The sequence below is a fragment of the Schistocerca nitens genome, chromosome 1 (assembly GCF_023898315.1).
Source record: "Schistocerca nitens isolate TAMUIC-IGC-003100 chromosome 1, iqSchNite1.1, whole genome shotgun sequence".
NCBI classification, from domain to species: Eukaryota; Metazoa; Arthropoda; class Insecta; order Orthoptera; family Acrididae; genus Schistocerca; species Schistocerca nitens.
This window is the reverse complement of record NC_064614.1, coordinates 790,868,325-790,887,351: the sequence shown is the minus strand read 5'-3', so window position 1 is coordinate 790,887,351 and position 19,027 is coordinate 790,868,325. Positions and strand designations below refer to the sequence as shown.

At 40.2% G+C, this 19,027-nt stretch overlaps 1 protein-coding gene across 2 annotated transcripts in view; it reads left to right on the top strand.

Annotated features, from left to right (window-relative positions):
- LOC126262237 (DDB1- and CUL4-associated factor 1) overlaps positions 1 to 19,027 on the top strand; it is a 220,578-nt gene that overhangs the window by 19,916 nt on the left and 181,635 nt on the right. For both annotated transcript variants that reach the window (XM_049958721.1, XM_049958712.1), the window contains exon 3: positions 10,103 to 10,253. In XM_049958721.1, the coding sequence (XP_049814678.1) occupies positions 10,103 to 10,253 (151 nt within the window). The remainder of the gene's footprint in view (positions 1 to 10,102; positions 10,254 to 19,027) is intronic.

The following is a 19,027-nucleotide window of genomic DNA, read 5'->3' as shown; positions in this document are numbered from 1 at the left end:
CTCTGTCACTCCTATGGTTTTCCGCCATCTTGTCTGTGCCATCCTTGCAGAGTTCCAGGGTGCCACCATCTTTTACACTGATCATTCTAAGACTATCAATAAGGTGGAATATGCTGTCATGTCTCCTACTGACTTTGAACACCATTTATTGCCGGGATCACATAGTGTGTTCACAGCAGAGCTTCTAACCATTCACAGGGCCCTCCTTTTTGTTTCTCAGGCCTCCCTCCACAGTGTTTCAATTTGTTCAGACTCCATGAGCAGTCTGCAGGATATCGACCAATGCTAATCTCGTCGCCCTTTTGTCTGTGCTATCCGTGTTGTGCCTGTTCAGTCATCTTTCTCCAGGTCGCAAGTCATGTGGGCATCCCAGGGAATGAACTGTCTGACCTTTTGGCTAGAGAAGCAGATACCTACCCCCCATTTCCTTTCATGATTCCAGCTGCGGATATGTGGATCTATGTCAAATCTCTCTTTGCCCAAAAGTGAAATGCCATGTGGGGGCACTAATGCTCATAGTAATATACTCCGCACAATGAAGGAGTCTACTGCAGTTTGGAACTCTTCCTTCCGCTCCTCTCGGGAGGAGTCCACTGTTTTATACCATTTACACATTGGTCGTACCCAGGTCACCAATTGTTTCCTCCTATGTAATGACCCCCCCCCCCCCCCCACACACACACACAATATGCTTGTGGAGCCATACTGACGATATCTCACATATTGGTGGAATATCCTCATCTTTCAGCTTGTTGTGTTAAGGATAGTCTTCCCGATTCCTTAAATTTAATATTAGCAGCCGATCCACGGATGGTTGAACTGGTCCTCGATTTCCTCCATGAAAGTGGTTTTTATTTCCAGATATAAGGTTCTCCTTTAGTCTTGGAACAGGGGCAGGTTGGTTGTGGTTGGGACTTCTTTTGCAGTCTTCTCCGTCTGTGACCCCATGACCACCCCCCCTCTTTTTTTTCCAGTTTTTAGATTTGGTCTCACCTTTTATGCCTTTACTGTGCTAGTTTAATGTTCATTATTTTATAATTTGACTCCACTGACTGGATTTGTCCACTTTTTGCAGACCCTCTTTCTTCTGTGACTCGTTTCAGAACCACTGGACTGATGACCTCGCCGTTTGGTCCCATAACCCCTCTCGATTAATCAGTCGATCATGTTTTCTACTATTTACCATTCTCTCCATTTTTCTGGTACCCATCAGAATCAAATTTTCACTCTCATAATATACTGAGTAACTTCCTTTATCTCATCCTACGTGTTTTCTATATATTCATCATTTGCAGCATTAGTAGGTATCAAGAGTTATACTACTATGGTGGTTTTTGGCTTTGAAGCTACCATTTTAGTTATGCTGTTCACAGTAGTTCACCCACATACCGTATTTACTCGAATCTAAGCCGCACTATTTTTCCGGTTTTTGTAATCCAAAAAACTGCGTGTGGCTTAGAATTGAGTGCAAAGTAAGCGGAAGTTCTGAAAAATGTTGGTAGGTGCCGCCACAACTAGCTTTTGCTGTCTAATATATATATATGTATCACTATACAGGCATGCTTTGCACGCACAAAGATAAATACTGGCACCAAAACCTATGCGTCAGTAAATAAAAGAAAAGGTAGAAGACTGTAAACATTATGCCATGTATTCTTTCGTGTTTGCTGCTATCTCATTTAAATCATGTCTGGCTAATAAACTATGAAACTAGAGTGAGACAACAGCAAACGCGGAAGAATATACATATAAGTCATGTTTATATTTGTATCATTCTTATGCTGAATAGTGATACAGTCAGAAATGAAGCAAGAATCTATGATGACTCTAATTTATGTGCAGAATGTAATGTACTAAAGAGGCGTCTGCAAAGATTTTCAAATGGAGAAAAATTTTCGCTAAACTCTTGTTCAGAATAAATTCTATAATACGCAGTCTATTATTTGGTTCTTGTTGATCATTATCAAAGCAGTGAAAGTAACAACAAATGGCAGTCTCTTGCCGTTGTTTCAGTTATGAGACAATTCCTCTTTTTTTTCTTTTCATTGTAAGCCGCAGTAGCGCACACAAAAGCAAGCCATGCCGCGAGCAGCGACACTCAATATCAGAATGCGACAAACAATGCATGCCACAGTACAATAATGCGTTTTCAGCTTAGAGTGACGTGTAAACACCTATAACAAAGAGAACGGCACTTATCAGATCAAAGCAAAATAAGCAATTGATTCAAACCAGATGAAGCACTTGAAAATGGAAGGGTACCCGTATAAATACGGACGGAGCGCCTGACACATAGCAATGGCTACTTGGTAAAGCTTAACTGTTAAGCTTACGACTCGAACCACACTACTGTAGCTGTATCTTCATCCAGTCGACCTAAATTGTGTCTCATGTTACCATGGACCAACTTTGTTTCTATTTGGAGGGGTGGTCTAAAACTTTTCTCTCCCCTTGAATTTCGAGTCTCAAATTTCAGGTGCGGCTTAGATTCGGGAAAAATCTTTTTCCTTGATTTCGAGTCTCATTTTTCAGGTGCGGCTTAGATTCGAGTGCGGCTTAGATTCGAGTAAATACGGTACCCGTTTTCTCATTCAGTATTAATCGTAATCTTATGTTATCCCTATTTGATTTTATGTTGATAGCCATGTATTCACCTGACCAGAAATCCTGTCTTATGTGTCACCACATTTCACTGTATCTAACTTCAGCCTACAAGTGGTATTTTTGTGTGTGTGTGTGTGTGTGTGTGTGTACAAATTTAGGCCTGTCTTCAGCAACCCCACCCTAGAAGTCTAGCAGACTTCCCACTGCGTGCCCTAATCCCTAGACCTATTCTAGATCCTTCCGTCAAACCCATCTACTTCCTTTTTGTCTGTGTCATGCCTGTATACAACTGTACATTGTTCAGCTGTAGAGATGGCAACAAATTGTGGACAGTGGGAAGAGAAGTATGACCAGTTGATGTTTGAGCAGGATTATGCACTCATGGCAATGTAGTGAACTTCACTGGCTCCCAACACCCATCATCAGAATCCATCCCCTTCTCCCCTCTACAGATTCCCATAATTGCACAGTTAGGAAGTGTCCCACCAAAACATCCTTTATTTCAGCAGCATTCCTGTCCTCAATTTCCACTAGTCTTTGTCCTGTGTGTACTTCTGCCCTTGAACTGTGCTACTGTTATTTAGTCAGTCCAGTTGTCCTGCAGCTTCAGCCCCCATTTGAAAATGGTTTTCTGCAATTGGTGAATATATCTTGATTGAGTTGGAAAAGTTGTAATTCACCCACAGCAGAAACTCTGAGCTATTATAGTATCTACAGCTTTGTAAATTGACTTTGTCATTATCAGTTTTTGTGCTCAGTTTAAATATGATAGACAAGATGATAGACCTGTCTCAGATACATTATGGACACATTAAAGAATACGACCTTTGAATTATATTTGCATATTTCCAATAAATAAAATACTTCTGTTGTATAATAAATATGTATTTTCGTTAAACTAGACAGTTTCACTTGTATTATTATGTATCCTTTCTTTCATACTTGGGTCAAAATCGGGAGTCATTATTAATGTATGCTTGATGAACTCGCGCTTAACTATCATAATTTTAAACAGTGTTTACAATATAAATAAATATTTCTCCTGTGGATTACTCTGCAGCCCTTGAACTGTGCTACTGTTATTTAGTCAGTCCAGTTGTCCTGCAGCTTCAGCCCCCATTTGAAAATGGTTTTCTGCAATTGGTGAATATATCTTGATTGAGTTGGAAAAGTTGTAATTCACCCACAGCAGAAACTCTGAGCTATTATAGTATCTACAGCTTTGTAAATTGACTTTGTCATTATCAGTTTTTGTGCTCAGTTTAAATATGATAGACAAGATGATAGACCTGTCTCAGATACATTATGGACACATTAAAGAATACGACCTTTGAATTATATTTGCATATTTCCAATAAATAAAATACTTCTGTTGTATAATAAATATGTATTTTCGTTAAACTAGACAGTTTCACTTGTATTATTATGTATCCTTTCTTTCATACTTGGGTCAAAATCGGGAGTCATTATTAATGTATGCTTGATGAACTCGCGCTTAACTATCATAATTTTAAACAGTGTTTACAATATAAATAAATATTTCTCCTGTGGATTACTCTGCAAGAATCCATCAAAGAAATCAAAATAGCCCAGACTGCTGGTCATACATTTATAACAGTTTCATAATTGTCTCTGGTTTTTGTAATGTTTTGAGTTTGCTAGCTGATGGAGTGTTACACGTAAAAACATTCGTAAAGTATACGAATTGTGTTAGTGTGTCAAGTAAGCAGTAATTAATTAAGACGCTCCAGGCAAATGCCGGGATGGTCCCTTTCAAAGGGCACGGCCGACTTCCTTCCCCGTCCTTCCCTAATCCGATGAGACCGATGACCTCGCTGTCTGGTCTCCTTCCCCAAACCAACCAACCAACCAACCAATTAATTAAGATATCCCTTGCAGTTCATAAGAATAGTTCTTGATTATGCCCACTGTTGGAACATTCACTTCAAGGCAAACAACATTTATTAAACACAATATTCTGTAAAAATAGATTAAAATTGACTATTGGTGTACAAAAACAAACAGTAATAGTTACTGATCAAAATTAATATAAGCTATAGTTCCAGATAGAAAGTAATGGGCAGTGTTTCCTCGTTGGAGCTGATATTAAGTCTGTGCACTAATATTTGCTTTGTACATGTATGATAAACATCATATGAGGGTGTGGTGAAAAGTAAGGTCTCCAAATTTTTTATGTGGTAACTCACCTTTTAAAGGAAACAAACATGATTAACATTCTACGTCTTTATTCTTCTTGTCTTTATATTTTTCATGAGCATAGTCACCCTGATGACACACGTTTCTCCCAACGAGACACCAGTGTCTTGATACTGTTACTACAGAATGTTTCAGTTTGTTCACGAAGCCACAACCTCACCTCTGTTTTCACAATTTCATCACTATCAAAGTGAACTCCTCGAAGATGTTCTTTAAGTTTTGGAAACAAATGAAGATCGAATGAGGCAAAGTTGGGACTGTATAGAAGATGTTCAATGATAGTAAACCCAAGGCATCAGATTGTTGAAGATGTTGCAGTGCTCGTGAAGGATCCACTATAGGCAGCATCAAAAAAATGTTACAGTGACTCAAGAAGTTTATTTACAAAAATAAGAAACACTGTCCGTCTACTCCAGTGAATAATAATACAAGATTTATAAGTTGAAACTCACTGACTGAAGGTTGTAATTTAGAAGACAAGTTTGTCACACAAATGAAAAAGACAAGTTTGTCACACAAATGAAAATGCTGAGTCTCAATGAGGCCATGTTGAAGCGAAGCTCAGCCAAGAGTTTGGTCTTCCATCTAGGCATGGCATTTAAGTTCCCTAGGAACAGTCTACAGTCAGCATACTACAAAAGTACTTTTAAGTGAAATTTTACATAATCCACAATCACAAGCTGGATGGCCAAACTGAAGTCCTGGCACGAAATGAACTGGCGACATACAGCTGTGCAGTTGCCTAAATACCGTCCACCAGCAGGATATTTTGGGATCTATTTTTGGTCATGTGGATTATGAGAGCAATTAGGCTCCTGTGACCTATGACCTCTGGCAGCACTGCTAGGGATGCCCAGTGGAACACGGAAATCCAATTTTTGGTGAAAAGCGGTTGCCTGGCAGCTGTGCAACCCTCAACACTAGGATGTGTGATGTGTCGTCAACCTTGCAGGCATAACAACATGTCATATCAGCTTGTTTGTGGTCTGGTATTTTCATGCTGAAGGAGATGGTGCCCCGTGTGTGTTGACACAAACTCTTCAAATTCGAAACTCGATTACAGCACACTTGCATCGATATAGTTATGTTACACACCATTGTGTTCCATGTTACTATTCAGAGCCCTCTAGTGGCAGAGGACTGCAGATATGTAGGCATGAAGGACAAAGATGTAGAAGTAATAAATTTTGCTTTATTTTTTAAAAGAAACGTTAAGAGTTTTTACATAAAAATTAAGAGGTATTAGTTTTCAGCTTGTCCTTACATTACACAAAGTTCCATAGTCTGGCTTTGGTAGAGACCACATACTCCTCAGCTGATGCATTTTGCAACAAAAGTCTAAATTGGTCGAGGTGTTCAGTGGCGACGGTCATAGTTCACTTGTAAAGGTGAAGTTGGAGGGAGACCGACCGCTTACAAGTGGCCTTACATTTACCTGCTACTGACATTTACCTGACCAGCCTGTGATGACAGCAAGTTGTCGCCACAGGCACATTCACTGCATGTGGGCAGTGCTACACATATCAGTATGCGTATATTTTCTGTTTTAACAACCATTGGCATACTAAACCCTTTTTCTGTTGTCTGCCTTTTTGCAGCTTAAGCTCTGCTGAAGTCAAAACATATTCCATGACATCAGTTTTGTACCCACCTTGGTCTACCCCAGTTCTCATTTCTCATCCCCTCCTCCTGCTCACCACTTTAACGTACATTTTTTTGGGAATTTTCCAGTAGTAAATGGATTTAATTACTGAGAAATTATTCATCGATGTTATCAAAATTTCTATTTCCTATTCCAGTAGTTCAGCCTTTCTTAAATTATATTTGCCAATCGAAAAGAGCTGTGTGACATAATATTGACTAGGTTTATGGCATACCAGTGTCAGTCTTGTGGTATACCAATTTAAGGTGAACTGTTTTTTAAAATTGTACTGTCTGTAAAAACAAACTCATTGGAAACAAACTATGTATGTTGATGTAATTAGGGATCTTCGTCCATTAGGAATGTGAAAGGGATTGGAAAAATTAGATCATCCCGGAATTGAATGGTTCACAGACTTGTGGCAGATGGAATGAGGCATGATGAGTTGCTCAACAGTATATCCTAGCAAAAAGTCAGAAGTTTTTTGCCTTTGCTTTGAACAATATGACTGTAAATTACCTGAGGACAGTAGTTACAGCAAATCCACTGCATGTCATGAGTCAGTTTACAAATAACTATCTTCCATTCCTATATAGTAACCATTGCTTGTATATAGCTTATAATCTTTTGGGGTTGGATTACATTTGCAGTGTGCTGACTGTTTTTGCTTCATGTGGGGGACATATTGATTTGAATGTAGATTATTATTTCTGTGTTCTTTGTCATTCATTTTCAGAACATTATTTCTGATCAGTATTCTAGTTTCTTGCATACATTGACTATTGCAGTATGAAGAACACACATTGTGTGTAGAGTGCAGGCAAAATATATTTGCTCATACTTGCACAGACAGTACGCTAAAGTAAGGTCAATGGTAGTGATAGGGATTCCCTCTTGAGCGGCCTTATTGTGGTAAGGGAGGTTTAGTTTGAGAACTGAAGCCTACACGCAAATGCATATCTCGCATAACTTGTAAGCTACAGCTAGCAAGTGTGCAAATGATTGTATTAACAGTTATACCAGGTGGTTATAGTTAAAAGTGCAGCTACTCACAAATGTCCAATTTGGTCTATAATTATCATATGGCTGCGGAACTGATATTCCAATGCATTATTGCAAAGCTGATTTACACAAAAAAAATTAATTGCAATATTGGCCACCAGGTGAAAATGTGAAGATGTGAATCCTAGAAATGTTTCCATATGTAATGGATTAGGAATGAGATAAGGACAGAAAAGCTCAAACAAATGAGTACAGCATAATGTTGACTTTATTGTTAACTGCCGCTTACACAATTTCTTCAATGTGAGCAGTGGATACCGACGAGATGTTTTATCCATAAAATGACATGATCAACAGTTGCTCCTGTATACTGGTCCTCAGATCAGGTGGAGGCAAAATGTGTCCCTGGTAAACATTCTCTTAGACATTTCCAGAGCCAAAAGTCATATGGATTCAGATCAGGTGACTTTGAAGGCCAAGCATGTGGAAAACCCCTGGAGATAACACTTTCGTGGAAGGTTACATTAAGCAGATTTTTCAGTGGGTGTATGGCACCATCTTTGATGAAAACAGTGACTTTCATATAGTTGCTCTCTTACAAAGTTGGAGTTACACATTCTGTGACGAAGTTTCAATAACGAGTGAATGTCGTGTCGCACCTGACAAGTCCTCTGAGTGTATTCTCTTTAAAGAAGAATGGACTGAGAATGAAGATACTATTGAATTCACATCACACAATCGTGTGGCGAATGCAGTGGCTCTTCACTCATAAGAGACTGTTTAACAGTACCCCAAATTTGAATATTGCCCAACTGCATATCATCAGGCAGTGTTGATCCATACCAGAACCCAAAGAGTGAATTAGAATATTGCTGTAAATCGTGAGGTTTTCAATTGCTGTACCATCTGGATCTTGTATGTGTACCAGTGTAAAATAGACCGCAAAACTTTCTGTACTGAAGACCATGGGATGGCCAATTCTCGTGACACTGCACGAGCACTTTCACTTCCTATGGACATGTGCTTCATGCCCAGTTACAGCAATAGCTACTGCCTCTTACTCTTCCAGGTGCCATACCACACTCACATGTGTTTAGAAGTTAATTATCATCTGCTGTAAACCTTTTAAGGCTTTGGGCCTGTCCTCAGACCTTTCAGTCAGCGGTACTCAGTCAGTGCAGCACTCTGATTGCTGCAGTTCACATAAAACAGTTTCACTAACAACGCTCGTTCTCTCATCTTGATGGCCGTACTGTTCGCTCATGTTATGGCTTGTCAAATGACGGCATGGAATACCATCACACAAACAGTGTATAATGCCGATGCGCAGCTGGAACTATTTTTTTCCAGCTTAAATCGGTTCTGCATTAACACATTAGCATATATATCAAGTTTCACAGCCATACGATACCTACACCCCACAGAGGACATCTTTGAGTAGCTGCACTTCAGTTCTAACCACCTGGTATCGTTATGACCAATATTTCGAAAATATGGATGTTCAAAGCCAATAGTTCATCAGTAGAGTATTGAAAACAAAATAGTCACATAAACAACCCAAAGCAAAACATGTCAAGCCACATGCTACCAGAGGAAAATCTTTTAAAACAAAAAAGAGGTGGTAATGTAGTGTACAGGACAAAGTTATCTATTACAGTGCTGAATGTGTCGCGTGGAAAGTGTGTGTCTGGTCTCCTAACAACCTGCTTGTCAATATTGCCTAATTTCTCCTTCTTCTGCATATTTCTGGAAGTAGTGAATTTTTGGGAAGTATTTGTAGTTATATTTTCCCTCCGTCTCCTTTATTCTCTTTACTGCGCAATTGGAAGATCTAATGGGTTCTATAATGCTCAAACACACTTTAGAATGACATTTTTGCTTCCTCCTTTGCCTCTTCCAACCGAAATTTAATGGCATTGCATGTAAACAATTACGCCTTATTATGAAGAACTTTCCCTTCACCTACTGTGTGTGAAGGCTGTGATGTGCTATGCAGTAGATAGAAAGCAACAAGAATGCTGGAAGTTTGCTTAGTCAGCAGGCAACAGTCAACTGAGGTGTCCACCTCCTTCAGAAAAAAAGGTTAGAGCTTGCCAGTGTTGAAGATGAGGATGTGTTACTGTGCATAGGCGAATTTATTTTGTGCGAGATGACTATTCTGTAACGTTAAACAAATGAATGTCTAATGTAAGAAGTATTGTTGACTTTTTATGTTAACTCTATTAGAGCCTAGATTTTCTGTAATTGGATTAGTTTCTATTTAAGTTAAGATTATTATGTATCTGTTTTGTATCTCATTAACTAGATGTGTTCATTTTATTTGCAGTTCATATAATGTAACATCCAAATGTTTCTATGTGACAATTTTGTTCTTGTTGTCATTGGTAGAGATGTATTTATTGGTATTGTATGAAAGTGCCCATATTCCTGTAAGTAGTTGAGAGACATTATTCTGAAAATACTATCTAGTATTGTTTGCTAATACCTCCCCTGATGTCAATCAATAGCAAACTAAACATTTTTTTCTGATCTCACTTTCTTGGTTATAAAGTTCCATGGCAAGTGCTTTGTACAATTTTGATTATAATTTTTTTTGTTTGTGTGGGTTAGTAATCCATGAATTATGTTCTGATCCAGGATTGCAGAGATAATAGAGGTAGAAACTGATAACTACATGAAGATGGATCCAGATCCATTTGATGAAAGACATCCAATCAGGGCTGATCCAGACTGTGCACTTGGTCACATTTTGAAGGTTCTATTTCGCAAAGAAAATTTTATGAATAAGGTAAAAAAACTTGATTTCTACAAATAAACTGTGTGTATTACTTTCTTTTCAGAATTAGTAACATGGCAGTAAAATACTCAGCCTCCCTTTTTAGAGTTGATTAATATATCCTCTTAGAGATAATGTGAAAAAAAGCAAAGGCCATCAAGTGTAACTGATGTATTTCACATTGATATTTAGCATTAAACGGATTAATTTACTCTTAAAATTTTGGAAGCTTCTGTGTCTGCGAATGAAGAAATATAATACTGCGTGTCACATACAAACTATTGATTCTGACTGTAAAGTGAGAGAATTTGGGTCTATAGTTCTACAGTTCTGCAAATGGACTAAATGGGAGGGATAAATCATACCTGTACCTTCCAACGTCTTCCACATCTAATTTTTCAGCATTCTTCAGTAGTATCAAACTTAAAGGGACTCTTTTGTCTTAAGTTGTTCTAGAAAAGTCTTCCTAACACATGAATTTATATTCCATGGCAACTGTATTTCTCCTTTTCAGACAAGCTTTTCTTGCATTTTATATTTTCTTTATGCCTATTGCTGTTGTTCATTTTGCTGCCCAAATTACAAATCACGTGTACTAATCCGTGTTTCCTTTAACTTGTCATGCTGATGCTCCTCTTGTAACTTATTTCAAAGACACTATCCATCCTGTTCAGTTTTTCCAAGCCCTTTGCTGTCTCTGACGGTATTATTGAAATGGTTATTATACTCTGTAATAGGCCTCTAGAGGATCATGAGAAACATCTGCTTAATGTGAAATTTTCTGAGGCACCACACGTCTTTCATATTGTCACTATGCATTTTCTTCCTTCTTCTGTTCCTTTCTTGAATTTGTTGACCTCTTGGCTTATTTTCCATATGAGTTCTTTTGGTTGAGTGTTTGTCTGACTTTTTGAGTTTGTTATGCCAGCATCCTTCTGGCCCTCGGTGATCCACTTCAGGTTCTTAATGTGTTCTGAGTGCAAGATGTGTTTGGTTTGTTGGGTGTCCAACATTCTCTTGACATTTGTGTAAAATTTCAGTCAATGTTTCTTCATGCCATGTAATATATTAGATATCTGTTCGCTCTGTTGTCCATGCTGTAATCTGTAGTCAGCTTCTCTCTCATTGGGCCCTAGGATTTTATAGTGTTTCTTCTGTTTGCTTTCTTGACCTTTCCTAGTGCACTTTTCCAATCCATGACCAATGTTCCTGTTGCATATAAGTTTTGTAACGTGGTGACAGTGTTGCTATGTCTCACTTTTATGTTGACATGATAGGTATGATTTATCATAGGTGTTTTCAGTCATCCATAATGCTCTAATCATCTTTTGATTTCTCAGTTCGTGAGCTTCTTTACCGTCCCAGTTGCTTGTATCTCACAGTGATGCTTGAATTTGTGAACTCTCTTGAGCTCCCTGTATCTTTTGTGATATTATGTGTGGTATCTCTTTGGTTGGCAGGCACTCTTTTTCTCAGAGATATGCAGCCTGACATTTTCAGCACTCTCTTTTACAACCTCAATTTGCTTCACTGCGGCTTCTATGTTATCTGATAGTATTGCCAGATCATCAGTGAATGCCAGAGTGCCAATATCAAGTCCTCCGTTTTTCTTTCCTAGCCTGATTGGTTTATAAAATACCTCTATCCTCAATTTTTTTTTCCATTCCCTGACACCTTTGTCTAATAGTGTATTGAACAATAGTGGCGAATTACCATCTCCCTGTCTCACTACTGTTCTAATCTCAGAGAACTGATAAGTTGCCCATGACTTTGATTTTAGATTTGGTGTTTGTTAGTGTCCGTTTGATAATGTTCTCTGTCATCTCATTGAGGTCACTCTCTTCCAGTTCTTGGAAAAGTAATGGTATATATAGGAAACATTCCACGTGGAAAAAATATATCTAAAAAGAAAGAAAGTGATGAGACTTACTAAACAAAAGCGCTGGCAGGTCGATAGACACACAAACAAACACAAACATACACACAAAATTCTAGCTTTCGCAACAAACGGTTGCTTCGTCAGGAAAGAGGGAAGGAGAGGGAAAGATGAAAGGAAGTGGGTTTTAAGGGAGAGGGTAAGGAGTCATTCCAATCCCGGGAGCGGAAAGACTTACCTTAGGGGGAAAAAAGGACGGGTATACACTCGCGCACACACACACACATATCCATCCGCATATACACAGACACATGGCTTGTGTCTGTGTATATGCGGATGGATATGTGTGTGTGTGTGCGAGTGTATACCCGTCCTTTTTTCCCCCTAAGGTAAGTCTTTCCGCTCCCGGGATATATATATATCTCCATCCACACAACAGACACAAGCAGACATATTTAAAGACAAAGAGTTTGGGCAGAGATGTCAGTCGAGGTGGAAGAGTAGCCTCTACTCTTCCACCTCGACTGACATCTCTGCCCAAACTCTTTGTCTTTAAATATGTCTGCTTGTGTCTGTATGTGTGGATGGATATGTGTGTGTGTGCGAGTGTATACCTGTCCTTTTTTCCCCCTAAGGTAAGTCTTTCCGCTCCCGGGATTGGAATGACTCCTTACCCTCTCCCTTAAAACCCACATCCTTTCGTCTTTCCCTCTCCTTCCCTCTTTCCTGATGAGGCAACAGTTTGTTGCGAAAGCTTGAATTTTGTGTGTATATTTGTGTTTGTTTGTGTGTCTATCGACCTGCCAGCGCTTTTGTTTGGTAAGTCTCATCATCTTTCTTTTTATATATATATATATATATATATATATATATATATATATATATATATATATATATATATATATATATATATATACACACACACATGGTGTTTCAAAAATGACCGGTATATTTGAAACGGCAATAAAAACTAAACGAGCAGCGATAGAAATACACCGTTTGTTGCAATATGCTTGGGACAACAGTACATTTTCAGGCAGACAAACTTTCGAAATTACAGTAGTTACAATTTTCAACAGCAGATGGCGCTGCGGTCTGGGAAACTCTATAGTACGATATTTTCCACATATCCACCATGTGTAGCAATAATATGGCGTCTCTGAATGAAATTACCCGAAACCTTTGACAACGTGTCTGGCGGAATGGCTTCACATGCAGATGAGATGTACTGCTTCAGCTATTCAATTGTTTCTGGATTCTGGCGGTACACCTGGTCTTTCAAGTGTCCCCACAGAAAGAAGTCAAAGGGGTTCAAGTCTGGCGAATAGGGAGGCCAATCCACGCCGCCTCCTGTATGTTTCGGATAGCCCAAAGCAATCACATGATCATCGAAATATTCGATATTCTCTCGTGCAGCGATGGTAGCGGCGCTGAGGGGTTGCCGCGTTTGAATTTTGTATGGATAGAGGTGTAAACTCTGGCGCATGAGACGATACGTGGACGTTGGCGTCATTTGGACCGCAGCTGCAACACGGCGAACGGAAACCCGAGGCCGCTGTTGGATCACCTGCTGCACTAGCTGCGCGTTGCCCTCTGTGGTTGCCGTACGCGGTCGCCCTACCTTTCCAGCACGTTCATCCGTCACGTTCCCAGTCCGTTGAAATTTTTCAAACAGATCCTTTATTGTATCGCTTTTCGGTCCTTTGGTTACATTAAACCTCCGTTGAAAACTTCGTCTTGTTGCAACAACACTGTGTTCTAGGCGGTGGAATTCCAACACCAGAAAAATCCTCTGTTCTAAGGAATAAACCACGTTGTCTACAGCACACTTGCACATTGTGAACAGCACACGCTTACAGCAGAAGGACGACGTACAGAATGGCGTACCCACAGACTGCGTTGTCTTCTATATCTTTCACATCACTTGCAGTGCCATCTGTTGTTGAAAATTGTAACTACTGTAATTTCGAAAGTTTGTCCGCCTGAAAATGTACTGTTGTCCCAAGCATATTGCAACAAACGGTGTATTTCTATCGCTGCTCGTTTAGGTTTTATTGCCGTTTCAAATATACCGGTCATTTTTGAAACACCCTATATATATATATATATAAACAAAGATGATGTGACTTACCAAATGAAAGTGCTGGCAGGTCGACAGACACACAAACGAACACAAACATACACACAAAATTCAAGCTTTCGCAACAAACTGTTGCCTCATCAGGAAAGAAGGAAGGAGAGGGAAAGACGAAAGGATGTGGGTTTTAAGGGAGAGGGTAAGGAGTCATTCCAATCCCGGGAGCGGAAAGACTTACCTTAGGGGGAAAAAACCTCTTTCCTCATTACCTTAGCCAGCTTCATCCTGACCCACAACTTCTTCACTTTTGAAGACCAGACATACCAACAATTAAAGGGAACAGCCATGGGTACCAGGATGGCCCCTTCGTACGCCAACCTATTCATGGGTCGCTTAGAGGAAGCCTTCTTGGTTACCCAGGCCTGCCAACCCAAAGTTTGGTACAGATTTATTGATGACATCTTCATGATCTGGACTCACAGTGAAGAAGAACTCCAGAATTTCCTCTCCAACCTCAACTCCTTTGGTTCCATCAGATTCACCTGGTCCTACTCCAAATCCCATGCCACTTTCCTTGATGTTGACCTCCACCTGTCCAATGGCCAGCTTCACACGTCCGTCCACATCAAACCCACCAACAAGCAACAGTACCTCCATTACGACAGCTGCCACCCATTCCACATCAAACGGTCCCTTCCCTACAGCCTAGGTCTTCGTGGCAAACGAATCTGCTCCAGTCCGGAATCCCTGAAGCATTACACCAACAACCTGACAACAGCTTTCACATCCCGCAACTACTCTCCCGACCTGGTACAGAAGCAAATAACCAGAGCCACTTCCTCATCCTCTCAAACCCAGAACCTCCCACAGAAGAACCACAAAAGTGCCCCACTTGTGACAGGATACTTTCCGGGACTGGATAAGATTCTGAATGTGGCTCTCCAGCAGGGATACGACTTCCTCAAATCCTGCCCTGAAATGAGATCCATCCTTCATGAAATCCTCCCCACTCCACCAAGAGTGTCTTTCCGCCGTCCACCTAACCTTCGTAACCTCTTAGTTCATCCCTGTGAAATCCCCAAACCACCTTCCCTACCCTCTGGCTCCTACCCTTGTAACCGCCCCCGGTGTAAAACCTGTCCCATGCACCCTCCCACCACCACCTACTCCAGTCCTGTAACCCGGAAGGTGTACACGATCAAAGGCAGAGCCACGTGTGAAAGCACCCACGTGATCTACCAACTGACCTGCCTACACTGTGATGCATTCTATGTGGGAATGACCAGCAACAAACTGTCCATTCGCATGAATGGACACAGGCAGACAGTGTTTGTTGGTAATGAGGATCACCCTGTGGCTAAACATGCCTTGGTGCACGGCCATTACATCTTGGCGCAGTGTTACACCGTCCGGGTTATCTGGATACTTCCCACTAACACCAACCTATCCGAGCTCCGGAGATGGGAACTTGCTCTTCAATATATCCTCTCTTCTCGTTGTCCACCAGACCTCAATCTCCGCTAATTTCAAGTTGCCGCCACTCATACCTCACCTGTCATTCAACAACATCTTTGCCTCTGCACTTCTGCCTCGACTGACATCTCTGCCCAAACTCTTTGTCTTTAAATATGTCTGCTTGTGAGATGTCTGCTTGTGTCTGTATATGTGTGGATGGATATGTGTGTGTGTGCGAGTGTATACCCGTCCTTTTTTCCCCCTAAGGTAAGTCTTTCCGCTCCCGGGATTGGAATGACTCCTTACCCTCTCCCTTAAAACCCACATCCTTTCGTCTTTCCCTCTCCTTCCCTCTTTCCTGATGAGGCAACAGTTTGTTGCGAAAGCTTCAATTTTGTGTGTATGTTTGTGTTCGTTTGTGTGTCTGTCGACCTGCCAGCACTTTCATTTGGTAAGTCACATCATCTTTGTTTTTAGATGTATTTTTCCTACGTGGAATGTTTCCCTCTATATATATATTGGAATCCAACAGGAGAGCCCATGGTCATTTCTTCGTATCTCAGGACTGTCTTTAAATTTAGTATCTGCTCAGCACAGGATCTTCACAGTCTGAAGCCTGCTTTTTATTCCCTTATCTTGCCTCCAGTTGCAACTGTGTCCTATCTAGCAGGCACTGTGATTGAACTTTGAACTTCAAATGTGACTGGCAGGATAGATGTCCCTCTAATTATTAACATTGGTCATACCTCTGCTTTTATGTAGAGAGTGTATAAGTGCACACTTCCAGTCTTCTGATATTACTTCAGTCTCCCATATGTTTTATATGATATTTGTCGTTTCTCTGGTGGTATTTGGCTCAGCTTCTTTTAGCATTTTAGCTATGGTGCCATCTTCTCCAGCTGTTCTACCGTTTTCAATCATCGTTTCTGGACAATTCAGTAGTTAACTGCAGTGTCTTGCACTTCTTTGTTGTTCAGTACCAGAACTCTATAATTGTTTCCTGACATGTGCATTTTGTGGTTGGTATCCTTTGACTCTGGTTTTAAATGTCCTGTAGAAGTTGTGTTATAATTTTGGAAATCCTCTTCTACTCCTTTTAACTGATCCTTTTCATATTCTCTTTTCTCTCTCCTGGTGTGTCTCATTTGTTTTCTCATCCTACATTGCCAGGTTAACTTCTGTTTTGTCACTGTTCCATTTGCGTGCCATTTTCCTGTTCTCTGTTGCTTTAGCTCTTGTCATTCCACCGTGAATGTCTCTTCTTTTTGGTTAGAGGAATTTCCGCTTTTGCGTAACTGGTTACCTTCTCTTTGAATTCTTCTCATGTCACAGCTCTCTCATCCTCCCATTCCACTTTGATCCACAATGACTAATTTTGTCACATCAAACTTTGGTGTCACTGTGGTCTTCATATTCATTCTGTTTGGTGTCAGCCTGATTTTAAGTCTGGTGAGCCAATGATCAGATTCTATGTTCGCCCCTCTTTGGATTTTTACGTTCATGATTTCTCTGCGTATTTTTTTTTTTTTAAAAAGAGCTCTTTTTTGAAGTGAGTTGCTGTTGCTCTCATATTTTATTATTATTATTTTAGCCTGAGGACATGTTGTCAGTTGTGGGAACATCATCTGTTTCAGGTTCTGTTCTGAAACTTGAAATCCTTTTTATTTTCTCTGTAGCTTTGGATTCTAACCATGTATTTCACAATGGTTTCCTGTGAACTTAAGTCTTGTAGGAGGTGTATACCTGTCCCTTTCTCCCCCTAAGGTAAGTCTTTCTGCTCCCGGGATTGGGGGGGGGGGGGCGCGTATACCTGTCCCTTTCTCCCCCTAAGGTAAGTCTTTCTGCTCCCGGGATTGGAATGACTCTTTACTCTCTCCCTTGAAACCTACATCCTTTCGTCTTTCCCTCTCCCTCCCTCTTTCCTGATGAAGCAACATTGGGTTGTGAAAGCTTGAAATTTGTATGTGCCTTTGTGTATTTTTACCAGCGCTTTCTTGTTTGGTAAGTCACAGCATCTTTGTTTTTTATATATATTTTTATTTTTCCCACGTGGAATGTTTCACACACACACACACACACACACACACACACACACAATGAGTTGTGCTTTTGTGAATGTGTGTGTTGTCTACTTTAGTTGAAAGCTCACATGTTTAGCACTGTGCATGTTGTGCCTGTCTGCAACTCGGTATCTACACTGTATGGTGACCAGCAATCTATGGATTTCATAATGTCATTATTCCAGTGTTTGGTGTATTATTTTATAATTTTAGATTATTGCAGTAGTTGATACATTCATGAATTTTGAGATACTGTGGTCTGATGTAAAGTAGGTGGCATTTGAGGGCTAGAGGGCTGGCCTTTCCCACCAGCATTACACCAGTGGTAATTGCACTGCCATTGTCAGGTCCCACTGTTTTGCCATATCCTCTGTGCAAAGCAGTGTGCCTACCAGTTCTCGGTGAGCAATTGTAGTAGGAGGCCGGTGCAACATTTATTTTTGCATACATCACAGCATGTGATGAAAGTAGTCGAAAGAGGAACAAAAGGGAGACACTTATGAGATATGTACCAAGCATGAATTTCAGTATTTTTGTGGCAGATATAGACTTTAAACTACTGTAGTTTTCTATTGCTGTGGAGAGCAAAGTGTTAAGACTGTTGCCTGCAGGTAATACTTGTCATGGCAATGGCAGAAGTTGGCTAATTTATATCAGACTATAGGCATAATGTGTTCTATTTCATTAACTCCTCAATTATGTTGAGTCTGTTTTGGATGATATTTGACTGAACTCTTGAGGCATGGATGGTAGCAGTGTACATAATTTTTTACCATTCATCTTTTCAATGTAGTAACTGTTACAAGAAGATATTTGTAAAGGTCCGGTGTATTAGTTGCATCTGGCACTTGTCTTTGCCACTCTGTAGTTATATTCTATTTCTTCAGGTTGTAATGTCAATTTCAGAATTACTTTTCTGTGACTGAAAACATTCAGGGGACTGATAGTGGCTTTTCAGGTCATAATACAAGATAAGCAATGCTCTCTGCCTTTGCTATATAGATGAAGTAGAAGTATGAGGAAAACCTGGCCCAGTGTGAAGGATGAGTAGAATTCATAGTGTTTTACTAGTCCTGATTGTATTAGTGATGGTATGCCTTTGTCTTCCTCCAACCTTTGAACTAATCGGTAAAGCAGATGCCAGACTGAGATTCATTGGAAGAATCCTAAGAACATGCAATTCAAAAATAAAGGAAGTAGGTTACAGTACATTTGTTCGCCCACTGCTTGAATATTGCTCACAAGTGTAGGATCTGTACCAGATAGGGTTGATAGAAGAGAGAGAGAGAGAGAGAGAGAGAGAGAGAGAGAGAGAAGA